Here is an 18067-nt window from a genome sequence, read left to right on the forward strand (position 1 = left end):
ATGCAGGCTGCATTATCATTAGCGAAAATGCATATGCACATTTAACATTTATTCATACTTGTCTTAAAATACCTACTTTGTATGGTTGCCATTTAATAAGAAAGTACTAAAGTATTTATGTGGCTATGGGTATAAGTTGGGAAACGTTTGTAGAAAACACTAAAAAAGGCAATCTTCTAAAAAAATTTAAAATATTTACAAGAAACTTGTATTATACCGAACTGTTCCTAACACAGTAAGTAATTCCATTAGTTATAAGCTTTTAGGTGAGTATTTTTAATTAATTTAAAATTATGACTGTTAAGTCTTAAAATAGCTCCTGTAATACCGGTACTTGACAATAATTGCTTGCGCTCGAGCAACGAGTGCCTGAAAGTGAATGATTATGAAGTTTAAATCATGTACAATTGTAAAGTACAGTATTTATTATAAGTTTTTGTCCATCTATCCTTCTTTACTACTGTATTATTAGTAAATATTATTAGTTTTATTTTATACATATTTTTAGCAAATGTTGCATTTGAAAGAAGCTATTACTGTAGGTTCAATCCCCATCTTAATTGGTGATGATAATAATAATAATATTAATACTTTTTCCGTTGGGCTATTTGATGGCATTTGAGTTATAGTTATAGTTTTAAAACAAAAAATTCAACAGTTGAGTAGTTTTATTGCAAACTAGAACCATCGAATTTTTATAATCAATGTAATATCAAGTGGTTCTAAAGCTACATGGCACGACATTTTAGCTAGCTCCTTATAACAAAGAGTAAGATGAAAATAATCGATAGTCTCCAATAGTCTTGTCTGTGGTCTGTCTGTCTACTGTTACTGTTGGTATTCTCTCTCGTTTGTTTTTGTTTACATGTCTGTCTAATCTTAGAGGTTCGGTTGTTAGTTACTAGTTAGTTCTCATTACAGTGATTAGACAGCATTAGGCCTATAATTTTTCTGCAGGTTTGATAGTGCCAATTTTTTGCTCCCAACAAGGAAAAAAAAACCTTATTTATCTATCTTGTTACTAACACTTTTAGACTAACTTAGTTTCAGAAATATTAAAATTGGTCTAGGCATTAAGATACCTACAGTAAGTAGGCCTACACCTAATGGGCCCAAGAAATGTGTTACGTGATTATATAGCTAGGCCAACTGGCCATCCCTTCAGAAATACATTAAGTTTATTATTTGAAATCAAGAATTTTAAAACGTTTCTGTCACATCATAAATTTATTGGTACCGGTAGTTTCAAAGTTCCTGAACCAGAGTTGGAATTTTCTTACTTGTGTGACTCAAGAAATCGAGATGAAATAATGAAGAATATTACTAATAGGAAAGGTGTTGGTGACATTGATAAAGTTCTCCATTTGCACAATAGCTATTTAAAAGATGAAAATAATTTAACTAAAACAAACATGTTAAAAGAAATGCTCAAAATTCCCAATCGAACACATCCTGCAGTCTTGGCCCATGGAGAAGAACCCAAAGTTGTAAAAAGAATTGAAAAGAAAATTAATTTTGATTTTAAGCCAAAACTTTTTCATGAAATCGCAAATTCAATGAAATTGTTGAGAAACGATATAAGCTTATTCACAGGTCATAGGAGCTATTTCTTCGTTGAACAGCTTTCTAAGTTAGAATCAGCAATGATCAAGCATTCAGTTTCTAAACTTATAAAGGCAGGATTTCATTTAGTATCAGTGCCTGACATCCTAGATAGAGCGGTTATTGAGAGCTGTGGAATGGAAACTCGTGGGCAAAGGAGTCAAGTAAGAATGCTTGCTTTTTAAAGTGATAATACAATGGTTAGCCTAAGAAAGTTAGTTTTTTTTTTAACAAGCTTGGCTCAAACAATGCCAGTCAACCGAAAATGGCCTATGTCAAGCCTTTGAAACTTAGTAAAAACATGAAACAGTTAATGAAACCTCAGTTCTGTCATTGCAGAGCCAAATCTTCCAATCCAATTTAAGTGTTGTTGTTTTGTCTGGGTTTCAGCCTCATAGTTAACACGTTCGCAGCGGCACGTCAAATGGCGGGCGTATCCCCAGTGCGGTGCAGCCCGCAGCGTCAAACAAACCCGATTGCCGCGTGTGACTGGCTTTCCAATTTCGGTCTGACAAATAGCAAATAACGTGCGTGGATGTCCTGCTTTAAGACGAGAGTCGACGTAGTTCGCTAAACACTCACAGATAGCAGCACTGCTTGGAATATAGCCGGTCCCATTGGAATTGTATTGCCAAATGGAGGGAAAAAGGCGGGACAAAAAGTAGAATTTTGAGATTGCCAGAGGGGGATTTTCGGGGAAATTTACTACCAACCTACACCACAATAATTTATAAATAAAAAACTTTTTTTAAAACAAAACGTTTTTAAACGCACTAAAAAGTAGAAAATAATTTATAAATATGTGGAGAGTATAAATACTTGTAAGATTTAAAACGAAAAACGTGGGGTGCATGCAATTGATAATAATATAAATTAACTAGCTGACCCGGCGAACTTCGTATCGCCTAAGTTATAGGTTTCCCCTAAGACAGACCGATGGAAAGAAAGTAGGTACCGTTACGTTTAATTTTCAAGATGATCTCGTTTCAAGATGAACGGGAAATAGTTTACGTCCGATTCGCATACCTACAGAATTTACGCACCAAATTTCATAACGATCGGTGAAGTCGTGGAAACGTAGTATAATGTTTATTTATAAATTATCGATTGCATGCACCCCACGTTTTTCGTTTTAAATCTTACAAGTATTTATACTCTCCACTTATAAATTATTTTATACTTTTTAGTGCGTTTAAAAACGTTTTGTTTTAAAACAGTTTTTTATTTGTAAATTATTTTCTACTTTTTAGTTTTTAATGTGTGTGGATCTTAAATCTATTTCAAGAATCTATATCAGATTAACACAGAGGCATGTGCAGGGTGTCCACAGAAAATTTTTCATTGATTTCCATGACTTTCCATGACTATCCATGACCATTTACTATCAATTTCCATGACTCACGAACTTTACTCAAAAATTATAATACACACAAAATACTGCCTAGACAAGTTATTTCACAGAAAATACTTAAAAATGTGTATTAACAGATAACAATAGAGTAATAAATTTTGTAATAAATAATATGGTAGGCCTATTCAAAATATGGAAGGAAAAAAAACGCAGTCTACTCCGTCCCCATAGGTAGCTGGTTAGTTCTCTCTACTCTTTCTTTTTTCCTTACTGTATACTTTTTATTATTAATTTTTTATTGAGTTTACAGTGTTTCAAAAAATTAGGTTAACAAAATAGAAATAACTTAAGACAAATCAAAACATTATAACAATATTTGTATTGCAATTTGAGTTGTAATAGTATATGTGTTGTAAGCTGTAATAAATTTAATTGTTGTGAATTTATGTAAAATTCAGAAAAATGCTACAATAGCGGCCGACTAGAGCATTAAGTCCTGTCAAATCCATCCATTATTGGGGATTTCCATGACTTTCCATGACCTTTTGCCTATTTCCATGACTTTCAATGACCAGCATTTTTTTCCATGATTTTTTATGACTATCCCTGACTTTCCAGAGTGTGGACATGCTGCATGTGGGAAATCTAAGGCTTATTTGAGTTTCTTTTCATATAATTATGTATTACATTGAATGTATGGCCTACCTTTTTTCTAGTGGGGCCTTGCTACCTACGAACTAGAAATAATTCAATCTATTTGATTTATTGTTTACTTTATAGAATACTATATAAATAACAATTGACATTATTAACAAACACCATTATATATGTAATCAGATTGTTTATCTTTATTTTGAAATGTTTGTTTGTATAAAGAATCTCTTGTGAGCATAACCTGTACCGTACCTCTTAACCTCTGCTCTTCGAACTGTCAAATTTAAGTACTTACAGCTGACTGAAATTAATTGATATATTTACATTCTTTCAAAATGTAAACATGAAATATTTGGAAGCCCATGGGGCGTAGCCCAAGGGAAATATGAAAATTAAATGATATAATATTGCATTGTCATCCATTTGAGAGCTATGTTTCAAATTTCAAGTCTCTAGCTCACCAGGAACTTTGTTTGAAATTGATATCAAAATTTGTAGGAAAACGAGCTAATTAAAACAAGCCCATGGGGCGTAGCCCAAGGGAAATATGAAAATCAAATGATATAATATTGCATTGCCATCCATTTGTAAGCTATGTTTCAAGTTTCAAGTCTCTAGCTCATCGGGAAGTATCAAAATTTGCAAGAAAGCGAGTTAATAAAAACAAGCCCATGGGGCGTAGCCCAAGGGAAATATGAAAATCAAATGATATAATATTGCATTGTCTTCCATTTGTGAGCTATGTTTCAAGTTTCAAGTCTCTAGCTAATCGGGAAGTTAGTATAAAATTGATTGCAAAATTTGTACTGGACAAGAAAGCGAGCTACTGTAATAAAAACGTTTTAACAAAATACAGTATACTATTGAGCAGTGCTGTGCGAGGTTTCAAGTTTCTAGCTCTAATCCTGGCTTAAAAATAAATCATTTCGTACTGCATTGCAGCTTGGGAGCGGACGCACCCACCAGGATGGTATTAGGGTTCCGTGTGGGAGCGATCGCTCCCATGCCACCGCGAACGTGTTAACTAAACCTCCCCTCACTTGAATAAGGTACCAAAAAGGTGCACCATCCTAGATTAGAACATACGTTAACATATTATAGATTTTTTTTTTGGTACAGTATGCCCACTTTGGTATTATACCGACCACACTGATAAGGCCCCTATTAGATGATGTAGCCTGGTGATGTCGCCAGCGACAGTAGCTGGCGACACACTGGCCAGCTACTGTCGCTGGCCACCAAACCTAGTAGCCAGTTAAGTAAATAGAATTTTACCACCGTTACTCATTTTGTTTTGAGTGCTTGTCTTGTACTTGTACTTGTTATGAGCGGTATGTTTAGTGAATAATGAGTGATTATAAGTATCTTCTCCTTCTGACACTTTTTCATGAGCCCTTTTTGCTTTTTATTTGATTCTTTCTTTTGATCGCCTATCGGCAGCTCTTCTTGCTTTTTCTTTGATTCTTTCTATTGTTCGCCTTTCGGAGGTTCTTCTTTTTTCTTCATATCTTTGCGTATCCCTTCGACTGAATCAGTTGTAGACATTTTATCAACTGAAGTGAACAATTCACCCACTCACAACACAACAGAACGCAACACAACAGTGTACAAGTACCCCCGTGATATGAACTGACCGAGTGGCGACGTGATACTGGCGACCTAGTGTAATAAGTTAAGCTCCATATGCTACAACGCAGCGTCGCCAATATGGGTAGCCAGTGGCTACCGCAGTGGCGATAGGGCTCGGTAGCCAGTCGGTCGCCAAAGTGTGGCTGCGTCGCTGGCTACCCTCGTGTAATAACATCCATAAGAATCAATGACCCTTGACAAGCTGAGTAGCCAGTTTGGTCGCTGGCGACGTAGCCAGGCTACCTCGTCTAATAGGGGCCTAAAACACCTTCCAAATAAGATTTTAATTACAGTAGCCTAGTTTAAATAGCAAAATCTTCCAAACCTAATTCAACCTAAAACATAACTTAGTCCAGGACCCTTAGGTTAGGTTATAATTATTAAGTGGGGACGGTATAATACCAAAGTAGGTACCTTTTTGTATATCAATATTTTCTTTTTCTATGTAGGCCTAATAGATATACTAATAAATGATAGGCCTATAGCCTATTGGTGATCTGTACTGGTACAAGTAACTTAGTGAACGTTTTTTTCTTTAATGTAATTAGGGTTCTTGCCAAACTTTCCCCAAGGAGATGTCCAGTTTGTATCAAACGATATTTGATTTTCTTTTAATTGGCTGGCAGGTTGCAATAGTGTCGGTTGACAAATTTACAATGTATCTATTATTTCCCATGTTTGGGTTGAAGTTAAATCTTCCTTGATAGCAAAACTGTGTTTAGCTTTATGATTTATTTACCATTGGTCCATTTACCATTTAATCACGAACATTTATACTTTTACTAAAATAAATGTTAAAACTATAAATTTATTCTTTGTTATTTTTGTAGGTATACAGTTTAAGCTCTGTTCACGGAAGTGACAAATGCTTGTCAGGAACTGCCGAGATGGCATTGGCTGCGTATTTGATGAACAATGAGATACACCCCTCTCAACTCCCTTTGCGACTTGTGGCAGTCAGCAGATGTTACCGAGCAGAGACCTCTAGTACCTCTGAAGAGAGAGGCATATACAGGTGTGTGTTCATAATGGTAACCAAATCAAAAGAACAACATTTTACTAATCAATATTTTATTTTATTACACAGTTTAGGCCTACATTCATTTAAATTATCTGTATTATCAGGGGTGCCCACAAGGGGGGGCCGTGACGCAGACTGCGTCATTGAAATTCTTGGGGGGGGGCTCAACAAATTCAAATGGGGGGGGGCTAAAGTTAATTGCAACAGTGTTCAACATGACGAAAATCCAAAATACATTACGAAATCGCCAGATAGAAAGTGGATAATTAATGACAATAGTTATATTATTGAATTAAATTAGTTAAAATAGGATTTTAGGATAGTTTAGGATTCGTGTAGAAAGTTATTATTTAAGATTAGCAAGACGTGAGATCTAAGCGAGGGAGCGCACGGGATAGCTCAACTGCTGTGATAGATAAAAGATAACGCGTGGTACAGACACGTCCAGCTACACCACACAGCAGAACGCTTTGTTGACATAAAGCTCGTTAAAATACAATCAAGTAGCAAGTAGTATAGGCTACAATACTTTACACTATTGTGTATACTCGATTACCTGAGTTAATAGGGAGAGGGGGGGAATGAAAAATAGGTTAATCCAATATAGTATAAAAACAGATGACAAACTCATTAAAACGCTGTAAACAGCCATTAAGTCACGATTTACATTTTTATAAACGAAATTCAATATTGCACAATCATTATTATTGTAAATTTCAAATCATTTATCTTGGTTCAGTTGTACAAACGGCAACGTTTAAAATTGTAGCTAACTCAAACTCAACTAATCACTAGCCAAACATTACATTGCTATAAATAACGTAAATATTAAAGGAACCTTTAGAAAGTGTGTTATAAGGTACTGCTCATGATAGACAGATAGGCTACCGATGCTGTATCACAGCATAGGAATTGATAGATAAGTAATAAAAAAGTGTAAAATTATATTTAGAGATAATTAAAACACTCTTAAAAAAGAATGTAACGAGAACAATCTTGTTATTCTCTTTCTTTGTTCTTCTGTTCATTAATAGGTTTCTCTTCAATACATACACAAATTCAACAAGTCGCCATATTTAGGCCTACTCATTGGCCAATCACAGCCTTACTAAAGTTACCATGGTTATCACTCAATCACAGTGTACTAAGCATTATATCGTCATCATTCCCCAGCTGTTGTATCTGAAATCTGTTGTAACATAGCGCACAGCAGACAGAAGTGTATAACGGAGCAGACGATTGTTGGCGCAAGCGTTGTTTCCATTTCATTTTCATCAAAGAAGCTGTGATGTTTCTAAAGGGAGGGAGAGGGGATCGTTATATCGAGAAAGACGCTGACAATTCGTTATGGATATTCTGGCAATAAAAAATTCCTTAAATTGAGGTGACTTATAAAACTCTAATTTTATTTATATAGAAAGATAAGTTTTCCAGTCCTGTACACTGATTCACGGTCTTTTCCCTGTAATCAAATTCAAGTACAACTTGATACACACAGAATCTCTGGTTCCCGACCTGGATGATGGCTAGTTATTTAATTTAATTTACAGTTACATATAGTACTCGTGATAAATCAAACCCGTTATGTAAGCCAAAGCCACACGGTTATTAATCTCACTTGGTTTTGGACTTGCTTACAAACGTGATCGGAAATGGTTAGGGCCTACACAGTATTCTTAAAGAACATTTATGTAAACATATCAGTGACAGCTAGGAAAAGAATCTTTATCAAAACAGCTGTTCGTAATTTCATATACAGGGTGACAAAAAAGTCTGGAAACGGTTTAATATCTTTTTAACTAAATTCGTTAGAAAATTCAAACATTTTACATCAAATTATATGTATGAAAACTACTTTTTGCAATCATTGCCATTATTTGACCTTCACCAGGGGACGGCCCACGAGGAGTAGGTACATAATCTTTAATGTAAGCATAGGTTGATATGCACATCATTTTAAAGGTCTGGTCAAGTGGAGTTCATTGCCGGAAACCGCGTCCAAAAAGGTTCATCCGTTACAAAATGGCAGCTGTCCAAAGTTCTTGTGAAATATACCTGCACAGGCCTTAGTATGGGCAAATCCTCGTATTAAACATTAGTTTGAGAGCTTAAACTGTATTTTAAAGTCAACTAGCTCATAGAATAATAGTATTCAATCTTCAAAACAAATTTAACCGGGTTTCAGATTTCCCTGCTAATGTTGACTATGAGTATTTACCAATACTAAGGCCTCTGCAGGTATATTCCGCAACAACTTTGAACTGCCGCCATTTTGTAACAGATGAACCTTTTTTGACACGGTTTTCGGCAATGAACTCCACTTGACCAGACCTTTAAAATGATGTGCATATCAACCTATGCTTACATTAAAGATTATGTACCTACTCCTCGTGGGCCGTCCCCTGGTGAAGGTCAAATAATGGCAATGATTGCAAAAAATAGTTTTCATACATATAAGTTGATGGGGATGGGCACCCCTGGTATTATTAATCTAAATAATTAATCATTTTAATACATCTATATTAACTATTATTATATTTTTAGCCTAACTCATCCAATAGGATTTGAACGTTATTTAAAACCAAAACTCCCCTAAAGTAGCAGTAGGGTCTTCATCGAGCTCCTGTTATAGCCAAGTGAGCTAAATCTAATCTGGGACCTTACTTCATTCACTACTATTGTAGCTGGGTCCCATCCGTATGGGACTATTAAGTTAGTCATAATATTCAAAAACATTGAGAAAGAAAATTGACCAAATTGAAAATTGATCTTGCCAATGAAGGGTAAACAGAACGAATTATCAAAGTCCAATATTTTTTAGGAGAGCATTTTAAAAGTTTAAAACGATATAGGCCTACTGACTTAACTACCTATTAGTTTTAATTTTACTTATGTATATGTATCACTTTGTAGTACTTACTATCTGTTTGTAAAAATAAAGTAAATTACATGAACTTTATTTAAGTTCATGGGGATTTTTGTTGGTTGCTGATCAAGAAGTTATTTTACATGAAATAATATACCCCTAAAAAATGTTTAATTGTATCATTTCATGGACTCTGATCCTTATAACTCTGGATTTAATCTAATAGAATGAAAACCAATTTTCCAAAGAGTCTAACCTTGGAATGGTAAAATCTCTAAATATTAACATATTATTACAAAATAAAATTTGTTTTTAATAAATTATGTACAAATTAAATGATGTACTGTATAAAAGTTATTGCAAAAACGAAAAGCACCTATCAATGTTTGAAGTTTAACTTGCTAAGCACAAGCTTGGGAACGGTATTGTTACATAATTCTTTTAATCCAAGCCTTTAATCTGAAATATAAAAAAATATTTATTTTATTTATTTGTCTACGCTTAATCATCTTAACACTAACCATACCTGATAAGTACACATTTTGGACATTCCTATCTGCTAAATCATTAAATTGTCAAATTAAGGCTCACCTCTCTTCTTGTGTAACCTTTTCAAAACATTTGTAGCGAGTACAGTGACATTCAAAGTCAGTTTTGTAGGTTGAATTTCTCTGTTTTTTTAGGCTTCGAACATACTTCCATATTTCCGCTTTTTAATGGAGACATTCTCTCTATAAGACTCGCATCTTCACTCACTTTCATCCCTCAGGGCCACAAGAAATAATCGTAAAACACTTTTAAGCAAATAAACAAACATTCATATAAAAGACCAACGCACCAACACATCAGACTGACTGCACTAGAGTTACGATCGTGCCAGTTCTGGACTTGAGCACTGAACAGCTGATGGCGACATTCGGACTCTGTCCGATACTTCTCTGTTAAAAAAATCCATCTCATTCTCAAATCTGCATATCATTTCAATAGCCTAAATAAGTAAAGGAAAGGTTCTGAGAAACAGTCTCTCAATGGCAAATTGATATTGGTTACAACCCAACATTTAATTAACTGCCCAGAAACCATTGTTGATTGTTCACCTTTCAAATATTATATTAAGAATTGTTGATCACTTGCTGGTCCTCTTTTGCCTTTGTTAGCTCAGCTCTGGTATTAGTGTAATTTCATACAAATACAAGAAAAGGTTTTTATAAAAATTAATTATAAATTGGCCACTTCAAAAGAGATAACTTGAGTACAACACTATTTAGCGTGGGTAGTGTGCAAAAGTAGAGTCAGTGTAGTTTTAAGATTGTTTCAGCATTTGGAAGAAATCAAACAGTACCAAGACCGTCCCATAAGGACTTCTGGGGATAATTTTATTCCACAGGGCCCACCAAATTTTTATTTAACATAAAGCTTCCACTGCCATCGTTCTGCTGAAATATTTTTATTCACTTTGTTCTTCCAACCCAGGGGAAACCAAAATTTGTAAAGAAACAGTCAATTAGGGGAATTTTTAGTTAGGTGATTAATAGACAACTGTTTGTTAATGAGGTGACAAAGGGTTTATTTTTTTTCTTTAAGGCCAGTCTACACGGAAGGACTTCCATACGTTTGATAGCCATACGTTCCATACGTTTTACCTGCGTAAGTAAATAATTGCAGTCAAATCGTTGCATGTGTACTGCAAAACTGTGCATTTTTTAGAACTGCGCGGGGACGGACGACGGAGCGATAAAACTATTGCGGAGAGCATAGTTTTGACAACATTTTCAGACAAGTTGTTGCATGTGTACACTGTCATCTGTTTCAACTCCGTCTTCACGTTCAAAACCCCAGTATGCAGTGTTGTATTCACGTGCTGTCAGAGGTGTAAGTGTGTTTTTTAATTATGATGGCAGATCTTCGCCAATGTTCCCGTTATTTTACTGATGAATTCATCGAACTGTACAGACGTTTTCCTTATTTATGGAGGGTCAAGGGTAAGGAACATAGTGACTATGATAAGAAAAAGACTTAGAGACTTTTGAAAAATACAAAGCAGTAGATTCGAACGTGAACAGAGAAACTATTATGAAATTGGTTGTCTTTTTAGTAACCAACGTCTTGACCATAGTGAATGTCGTCGTCGCTCAGACTTATTTCTTTGCTTTCTTGTAACACTGGCTACAGAAATCGACCACAGTAACACATCTATATTACATGCACATACACTGAAAGTAATCACAAAATTACACTAAAAGTTTGTGCTGAAACCTGTACCGTATGGACACATTTCTTTGCAACGACTTTATCTGCACAGATAAAACGTTTGCGAAATTCTTGCGTGTGGACCCGCCTTTACATCGCTGGTGATCCTGATTGTTACTTCTCTGTGTACTAATATTCCAAATGTGAGTTACGAGGACCCTGATCGAATATTCATTGAAAAATGTGTTATAGATCTATATCATTATAATATTTAGATTATAATAGATTATGCTAGGGGTGTTTAGGATCTGCATTAAGTAGACATCTTGAGGGGGGAAGAGTGTGTATTCTCCAAGACAGGGCTGCCACATATACAACACTACATTATACACTACTAAGTACATGAAATACATATAAGATCTCCCTCCTTCAGAATAGAACAAAACAATGAAAAATAAAATTCATTGTTGTAGCCCCGGAACTGTAATATATAAAATATTTGGTTTTACAATACCTTTATCAGTTCCAAAAGTAACTTTCATCAACGTGTGTTACATGTTTCGGCGAGCTGCCATTGTCAAACACTTCAATACAGGAAGATGTAGATCCGCTTGAATAGCTCTCACAACACATTACACGACATACAACATTTACATACGACACGTACGACATAAAAATAAAAATAAATACTTGTAGTTTGATAGGCCTATCATGAATATGCAACATTGCCGGTACACGAGCGGGAACAGACTGTCGGTGGAGGGTTCAAGTCAGCGCTATCTGGTTGAATTATCTTCATTATCAGTTGTGGTCAGCTGATCAGATTTGTTTCCTTGTTGCAGTAGCGTGTTAAAAATACACGCTGACACACATTGACGAAAGTTACTTTTGGAACTGATAAAGGTATTGTAAAACCAAATATTTTAATGAAAAATACTCTTACTTCTTTCAAATGCTATCATAATCTAAAAATTGATTATTTTGGTCCGTGATCATTTTTTTTTTGTGTATCCTTGGTATAAATTGCTTTTTGTGATTGTATTTGTGGTCTTAGTTGTCAACTGTTAGTCTATAGCTAGTTGACAGGTGTTTGGACATAGAGAATCTGAACAGCTAAACATATCAGACAATGGCCCCCGAGAACCCGTCCTGGATCCGCCCCTGAGTGTAGGTCGACAGCTGTTGTTCATCAGTCTCGTTTGAAGTACTGACCAAAGTTAGGGGAATTCGTGGGAATTTTTGGTTGGGGAATATAGAACGTCCCTATCAGCCCATTAAGAAATGAGGTCAGCCCTCTGGAAATCCGAAAAGCAAGTTTCCTTAAAACTAATAAACTGTCCAAGTCTGTTACTGAAAATTAGTTGTCTTTCGTCTATCTTTCTTTACTTGACTATCTAATCTGTACATATTTTGTTTTATAACCTATGGTTTAATTGATTGTTATTTGGAATGTTTTTATTTGTGCAAGTCCCGGTTTCACCAAATCATTTAAACTTAGTTTTAAGTTAAACGGTGATTTAAACTTAGTTTAATTTAGATTTGTGTTTCCTCAAATTTAAACTAGGTATTAATCTAAGTTTAAACCACTACTTGGTTTAGGGATAAAATAAACTGAGTTCAAATTAGTAATTACAAAAGTAACATAACCTCAAATAATTCCAAACAAAAAGTACAAAATAGGTGTTATAACAATAATAATTGAAGCAACTACAAATTCATTTTGACGAAAATAGGCTTGACTTAGGGCTAGCTTATATTGTAAAGGCCTAAGATAAGTTTTATTTTTTTATTTATCGTGTTTATTAAGTTTTTTTTATTTGTACATTTAAATTGTTTTAAGTATTTTTAAGTTAGGCTACTATTAATTGCAGTGCCGTAACTCAAATGGAAGAATTAATTTAAATTTTTGAAGGAGTAGAAGATGAAGCTTATGCCATTTTAGTACCTAGAACAAGAGGACCTACTAAAATAATTCTTGTTATAAAAAAAATCAACTTTATAACACAACCTTAAACAGTGATGTTGACGTTAGTTTAGCTGCATTGTTTACATTCGCACTTTGCCGTCTGCTCCACTGAGTTGTAGCGTTGTAGGAAACACTAGCCCACCGACGATTCCTCACAAATACCGTACACATCCAGGATTGCCAACGGCTCGAATCGCTGTTTATCTTAAACGAAGCCAGTAAAATGTTGGAGAAACCGAACATACATTTTAAACGGAGTTTAAAAATAAACTAGCTTATTATAAACAAAGTTTACCCCATTTTGGGGAAACCGGGCCTAAATAAAACGGTCAAGTCAAGTCTAATAGGATTTATTAATCTGTCATATTAATAATTTCCTACAAATTGGTGCCCTAAACCTGATACCTTGATAGAAAAATATAAACACCCACTGCTGACCTATGTTAGCAAATGTGCCTTCTGTAATCTCCCTAGGCGACTATGCTCATATTCTACATCAAAACAACACTTTTCTGCATACCCCTCTGTCTACTGGCAACAGTTAAGCCAATCAATCCCCCCCCCCCCCCCACAATCCCCTTTTCTGCAGACAATCACAGAAGGTGATTCGTATTTGACGGGAGCATCAATTTTCTTTCTCATATTCAGATTTGCTACTATGACAAGACTCAATGGAGACTTTAAATTTTCAAACGACCCTCCTATTAAAGTAATGACATTAATGGGTGATCTCTGCTGATGAAGAAGGAGCTAGTAGTAGCTCCGAAAAAACTATGTTTATTTGTGTATTTTCTCCTACATGATACCAAAGAAGATATTAAAGAATAATGATACCAAAGAAAATGCCTCTTTTTGTATTTTTGTCAGTAAAATAACCTCCCTTTATTTCTTTTATCGCCAATATTTTATTCATATTGCTTATACAGTTTTTCTGTCAAAATAAATTGTAAAGAACTCAATGAACGGCATTGAACCTTATGATTGTGAGGCAAGTTCTGTACCAACTTGGCAACCAAGTACATAACTTTATTCTTTGTGTATGTTTATTGGATCGTTACAGAGCATGGAGTTACTTGATTCCAAAACCAGGTCTTTACCATGCTATTCTTGGGTGGTATGACATTACCAGTTGAGATTGGAATGCCAGCTAGGTGTGTATTAAAACCCAAATATGAGTGAAGGATGAGTGCAGAATGACAGAAGATGACTTGTGTAGCTTTGTTACTGTCTACAACCAACTAGCTAGGACAATTTATTGAACGCCCAATGATCATGGACAGATAGGTCCAGTTTCGAACCATGAAATGCTAACTTTCTCAAGATCGAACCAGCAACTTTTGATTACTTTAGCAAGCACTATAACTACTCAGCTACCCAGTTATTTTATAGAAAGACATTTCAATCAAGGGTAATATAAAACCATGGGATATAAAATAAATATGGTTCGAAACTGGACCCAGCTAGCCTAACCTTGATCATTGGGCTTTCAATAAATGGTCCTGTCTAATGAAACAGCTGGTCTTAGTCAGTAACAAAGCTAAACAAGGTATCACACTCCATTCTTCACTCATATTTGGGTTAAAATATGCATATAGGTTGCATCCCCATCTTAAATGAATATGGATATTTAGTCTGACCAGTTCAGTAATGATGTCAATAATGATTATTGTATCTCATTAGAGTAGCACTTGACTGTAGGAGTGAGGGATGACAAGTATTGTTGTAAAATGTCAAGTAATGATTTCAGGGTGCACCAATTCACTAAAGTTGAGATGTTTGGAGTGAGTGAGCCAGAACAATCGAGTGAGCTGTTGGACCAGTTCCGGGACTGGCAAGTGAATCACTTTGCTGACTTGGGACTTGACCTCCAAGTCATGGACATGCCACCACATGAGCTTGGGGCTCAGGCCTACCGCAAGTACGATGTTGAGGCATGGCTACCAGCCAAGCAGATATGGGCTGAGGTTAACCATCACCAATATTTATCAGGCATACTTAGTTAAAATATATTTTTTTCCTTGGAGAAGTCTTTTGTAAAATTTTACTCTTTCATTTCAAGAACATCCATCTCAGCTCGTGCATGCAAGAGTTGGTGTATTAGCCTATGAATGATTTTTGCTAACAGTATGAAAAGTCTTATTAGACCAGATATTCAGATATTAGTAAAATTGTTGCTTAGAAAAAAATCATCAGCAAGACTTAACTTCAAAGGTTTTTGGTTTTAATGGAAAATCATGGTTAAATAGTATTATGGTGAAATTTCAAAGTTTGGACTGGTAGGCTTAAATAAAATAAACCACCTAAACCTTATCTCCTTATTTTCAGCTGTCCAGTTGCAGTGACTGTACTGACTATCAATCCCGCCGTCTGAATATACGCAGCAATGGAAGGTATTATTCTGTTTTTAAGATGTTACAATAAAATTACTTAAGTTGGTTTATTATTGTAATTTTAGGACTTACGTACATTTATTTACATTTAGAGATGGAGAATACTACAGTTAGAGAGAAAAATGGTAGACGCGTTGTGAACTGATGACACAAATAGATGAAATAGACAGTTTATACTTAATTTAATAGGTACACAGTTTGTCTATTTCATTTGTAATCACCCTGTATTTTGAAACAATACCTATTAGTATAAACGAAATGCAGGTGGTGGGGGGGGGGGGGGAAGAAGAAGGAAATTGCAGGAATGATACTTGGGGGATATTGGTGGGAATTTGGGAATTATGGACGGAATAATTAGGTTATGCTAATGGGTTGGGAATCGCTATATCTGGACCAAACATAAATTAAGCGTGCTGAATCTGCTACCAATAATTATAGGAACATTGCTGGGGATCAGAGGGACGGAGATCCTTTACCTATCAGACACTTGCCTAGCCAGCTTTGATTTATATTTATACTAATTTAACTAACTACAACTACTTAAATATATCCTTCCAAACACTAAAAACATGAACATGGTGAATTGGTTGCTAATACTGCTGATTGAATACATTTGCCTGGAGTTTTAATTTATGAAAGGAAAATATTTATGAATTTAACTGAGAAAAGGGGACATGTAATTAAGTTTCATGTTCCAAAAGGCTCACTGTAGAAACTACATAGCAGATTTTCTTAGCCAGAACCTTATGGATATTTTAAATTGTTTTTTTCTTCTAAAATCATCAATTTGCAATGATTTTGGGTGAAGATGATGAAGTCTCTGTGATCATGGAGGATGTTTACGATTTTGCTGCAACAGCAAGTGACGATGATGATGTCCCCGTGACCATAGGAGTGTACAATTTCATTATGATTGCGATTAAGTTCCTAAGAGGCAGGGCCCTGAGGCCACAAGTACCTTGAATCTGCCATTGCTTCGGAAAAAAGTCCAATGACCATTATTATGGCTACCTTAAGACAATGATTAGGTTGGGCCTGAATGAAGTTCAAGGTTAATTTATTTGGTTATGTCAATGGAAAAATATTTTAGTTTTAATTTTTTATGCAGCTTGTCATTTCTTGTGCAATACATATCCATGATGGCAGGTTTATAACATTATACCCCAAATCATTTCTGCTTGCAGGTTTGTGCACACAGTAAATGGCACTGCGTGTGCTGTGCCTAGGCTGCTAATTGCTCTGTTTGAGCAGCATCAGCAGCGTGATGGCTCCGTGCTGATCCCTCCATCCCTGCAGACATACATGGGCGGAGCAACACACATTAGCAAGGACAACAACCATCACCTACCTGCCCTGCGACCAATGAAGAGGCTTAGTAAGAAAACGTGAAAATCTCTGATTTAATGTCTAGTTTAACCAAACTTTATGGTCTAGTTCTGTAAATGGTAATAAAACAATCAATCACCGTGCTGTTTAAATTTTTATTTTACAGTTCACCCTCTGTTAACCGACCCTTTTGGGACTGGTAATAGCTAGATAATCTACAAAATTGGTTAAAAGATCCTGCCATGTAAACCTTTAAAGTACCTACTGCAAATACGTTTCATTAATATTACACAAATTAAGAACTCTTTGGGCAATGGCTTATCGTGGAAAATGGAATGTGCAAATTGCAACATCATCGTAGACTCCAAAAGTGGAGTGACATTACTTTCAATGAGCTCAAGAAATACATTCATTGTTAAACTTGGAGTTGGTTGAGAAAAAACCTAGCATGCTCTTGAAGTACCCACAAATAACATTCAAATTTTTTTAAACTTTAATTTATGAAATAAATGCCTAACACTTAAGTGTTTAAATTGATCTACATACAATTTCATTTTATATGACACTAATTTTAAATATAAAATATTTTATAGCAATGTTCAATACATGTATGTGTTTTTATTTAATATGTAGCCTATGTATAAAAATATTTTTTTAAAGCAAACCTGAAATTTTTTCAATTTATTTCTTGGTTAAATACATAAATAGTATTCAATTCCTTACATAAAAACATTGTTTGGGTTGTTTATATACAAAATACCTCATTTTTTTAAAAGAGGTTAGTGGCCTCTTTTAACCTTGCATTTGCCCGTCCACATAGACTAAACTGCCTGTGCGTGCAAGGCTTTATTTTATAGCTGTTTTCCCCCCAAAATTTCCTGTTTTTCCCAAAAATGGTAAAAACTAGGTAATTTTAATAATGCATTATGCGTCAGGATGGGCCCTGCCCGTCTTTAGTCTTTCGTAACCTGACGTGTTATGTCAGCCGCTGCCCGTCTTAAGGCGGAAATGGGTAAAATTAAAAGCAATTTTACCCTGTGGCACATTTGTAGCTAATGCCATTTTCACCATA

General features: G+C 35.2%; 1 protein-coding gene across 2 annotated transcripts; it reads left to right on the top strand.

Moving 5' to 3' along the window:
• Nucleotides 1–867: 867 nt before the first annotated feature.
• Nucleotides 868–17147, top strand: LOC128984692 (serine--tRNA ligase, mitochondrial). Of its 2 annotated transcripts, none has more exons than XM_054404063.1 (5): nucleotides 868–1766; nucleotides 6067–6251; nucleotides 15027–15243; nucleotides 15605–15669; nucleotides 16854–17147. In XM_054404063.1, exons 1-5 carry the CDS (start codon nucleotides 1107–1109, stop codon nucleotides 17056–17058), a joined length of 1332 nt encoding a protein of 443 aa, XP_054260038.1. In that variant the 5' UTR covers nucleotides 868–1106; the 3' UTR covers nucleotides 17059–17147. The 2 variants fall into 2 exon arrangements, with proteins under 2 accessions (XP_054260038.1, XP_054260108.1); XM_054404133.1 differs by having other exon boundaries at nucleotides 900–957.
• Nucleotides 17148–18067: the final 920 nt, after the last annotated feature.

The sequence above is a fragment of the Macrosteles quadrilineatus genome, unplaced genomic scaffold, assembly GCF_028750875.1.
Source record: "Macrosteles quadrilineatus isolate MER2022 unplaced genomic scaffold, UCM_ALF_1.0 Scaffold_1__1_contigs__length_201487025, whole genome shotgun sequence".
NCBI classification, from domain to species: domain Eukaryota; kingdom Metazoa; phylum Arthropoda; class Insecta; order Hemiptera; family Cicadellidae; genus Macrosteles; species Macrosteles quadrilineatus.

What these genes read in the sequence shown, in the direction of transcription:
- LOC128984692 (XM_054404063.1), top strand. Translation starts at nt 1,107, where the DNA reads ATGGGCCCAAGAAATGTGTTACGTGATTATATAGCTAGGCCAACTGGC. An exon ending in CTCGTGGGCAAAGGAGTCAA is followed by an intron (nt 1,767 to 6,066) that starts GTAAGAATGCTT and finishes TTATTTTTGTAG; the next exon opens with GTATACAGTTTAAGCTCTGT. An exon ending in CCAAGCAGATATGGGCTGAG is followed by an intron (nt 15,244 to 15,604) that starts GTTAACCATCAC and finishes CCTTATTTTCAG; the next exon opens with CTGTCCAGTTGCAGTGACTG.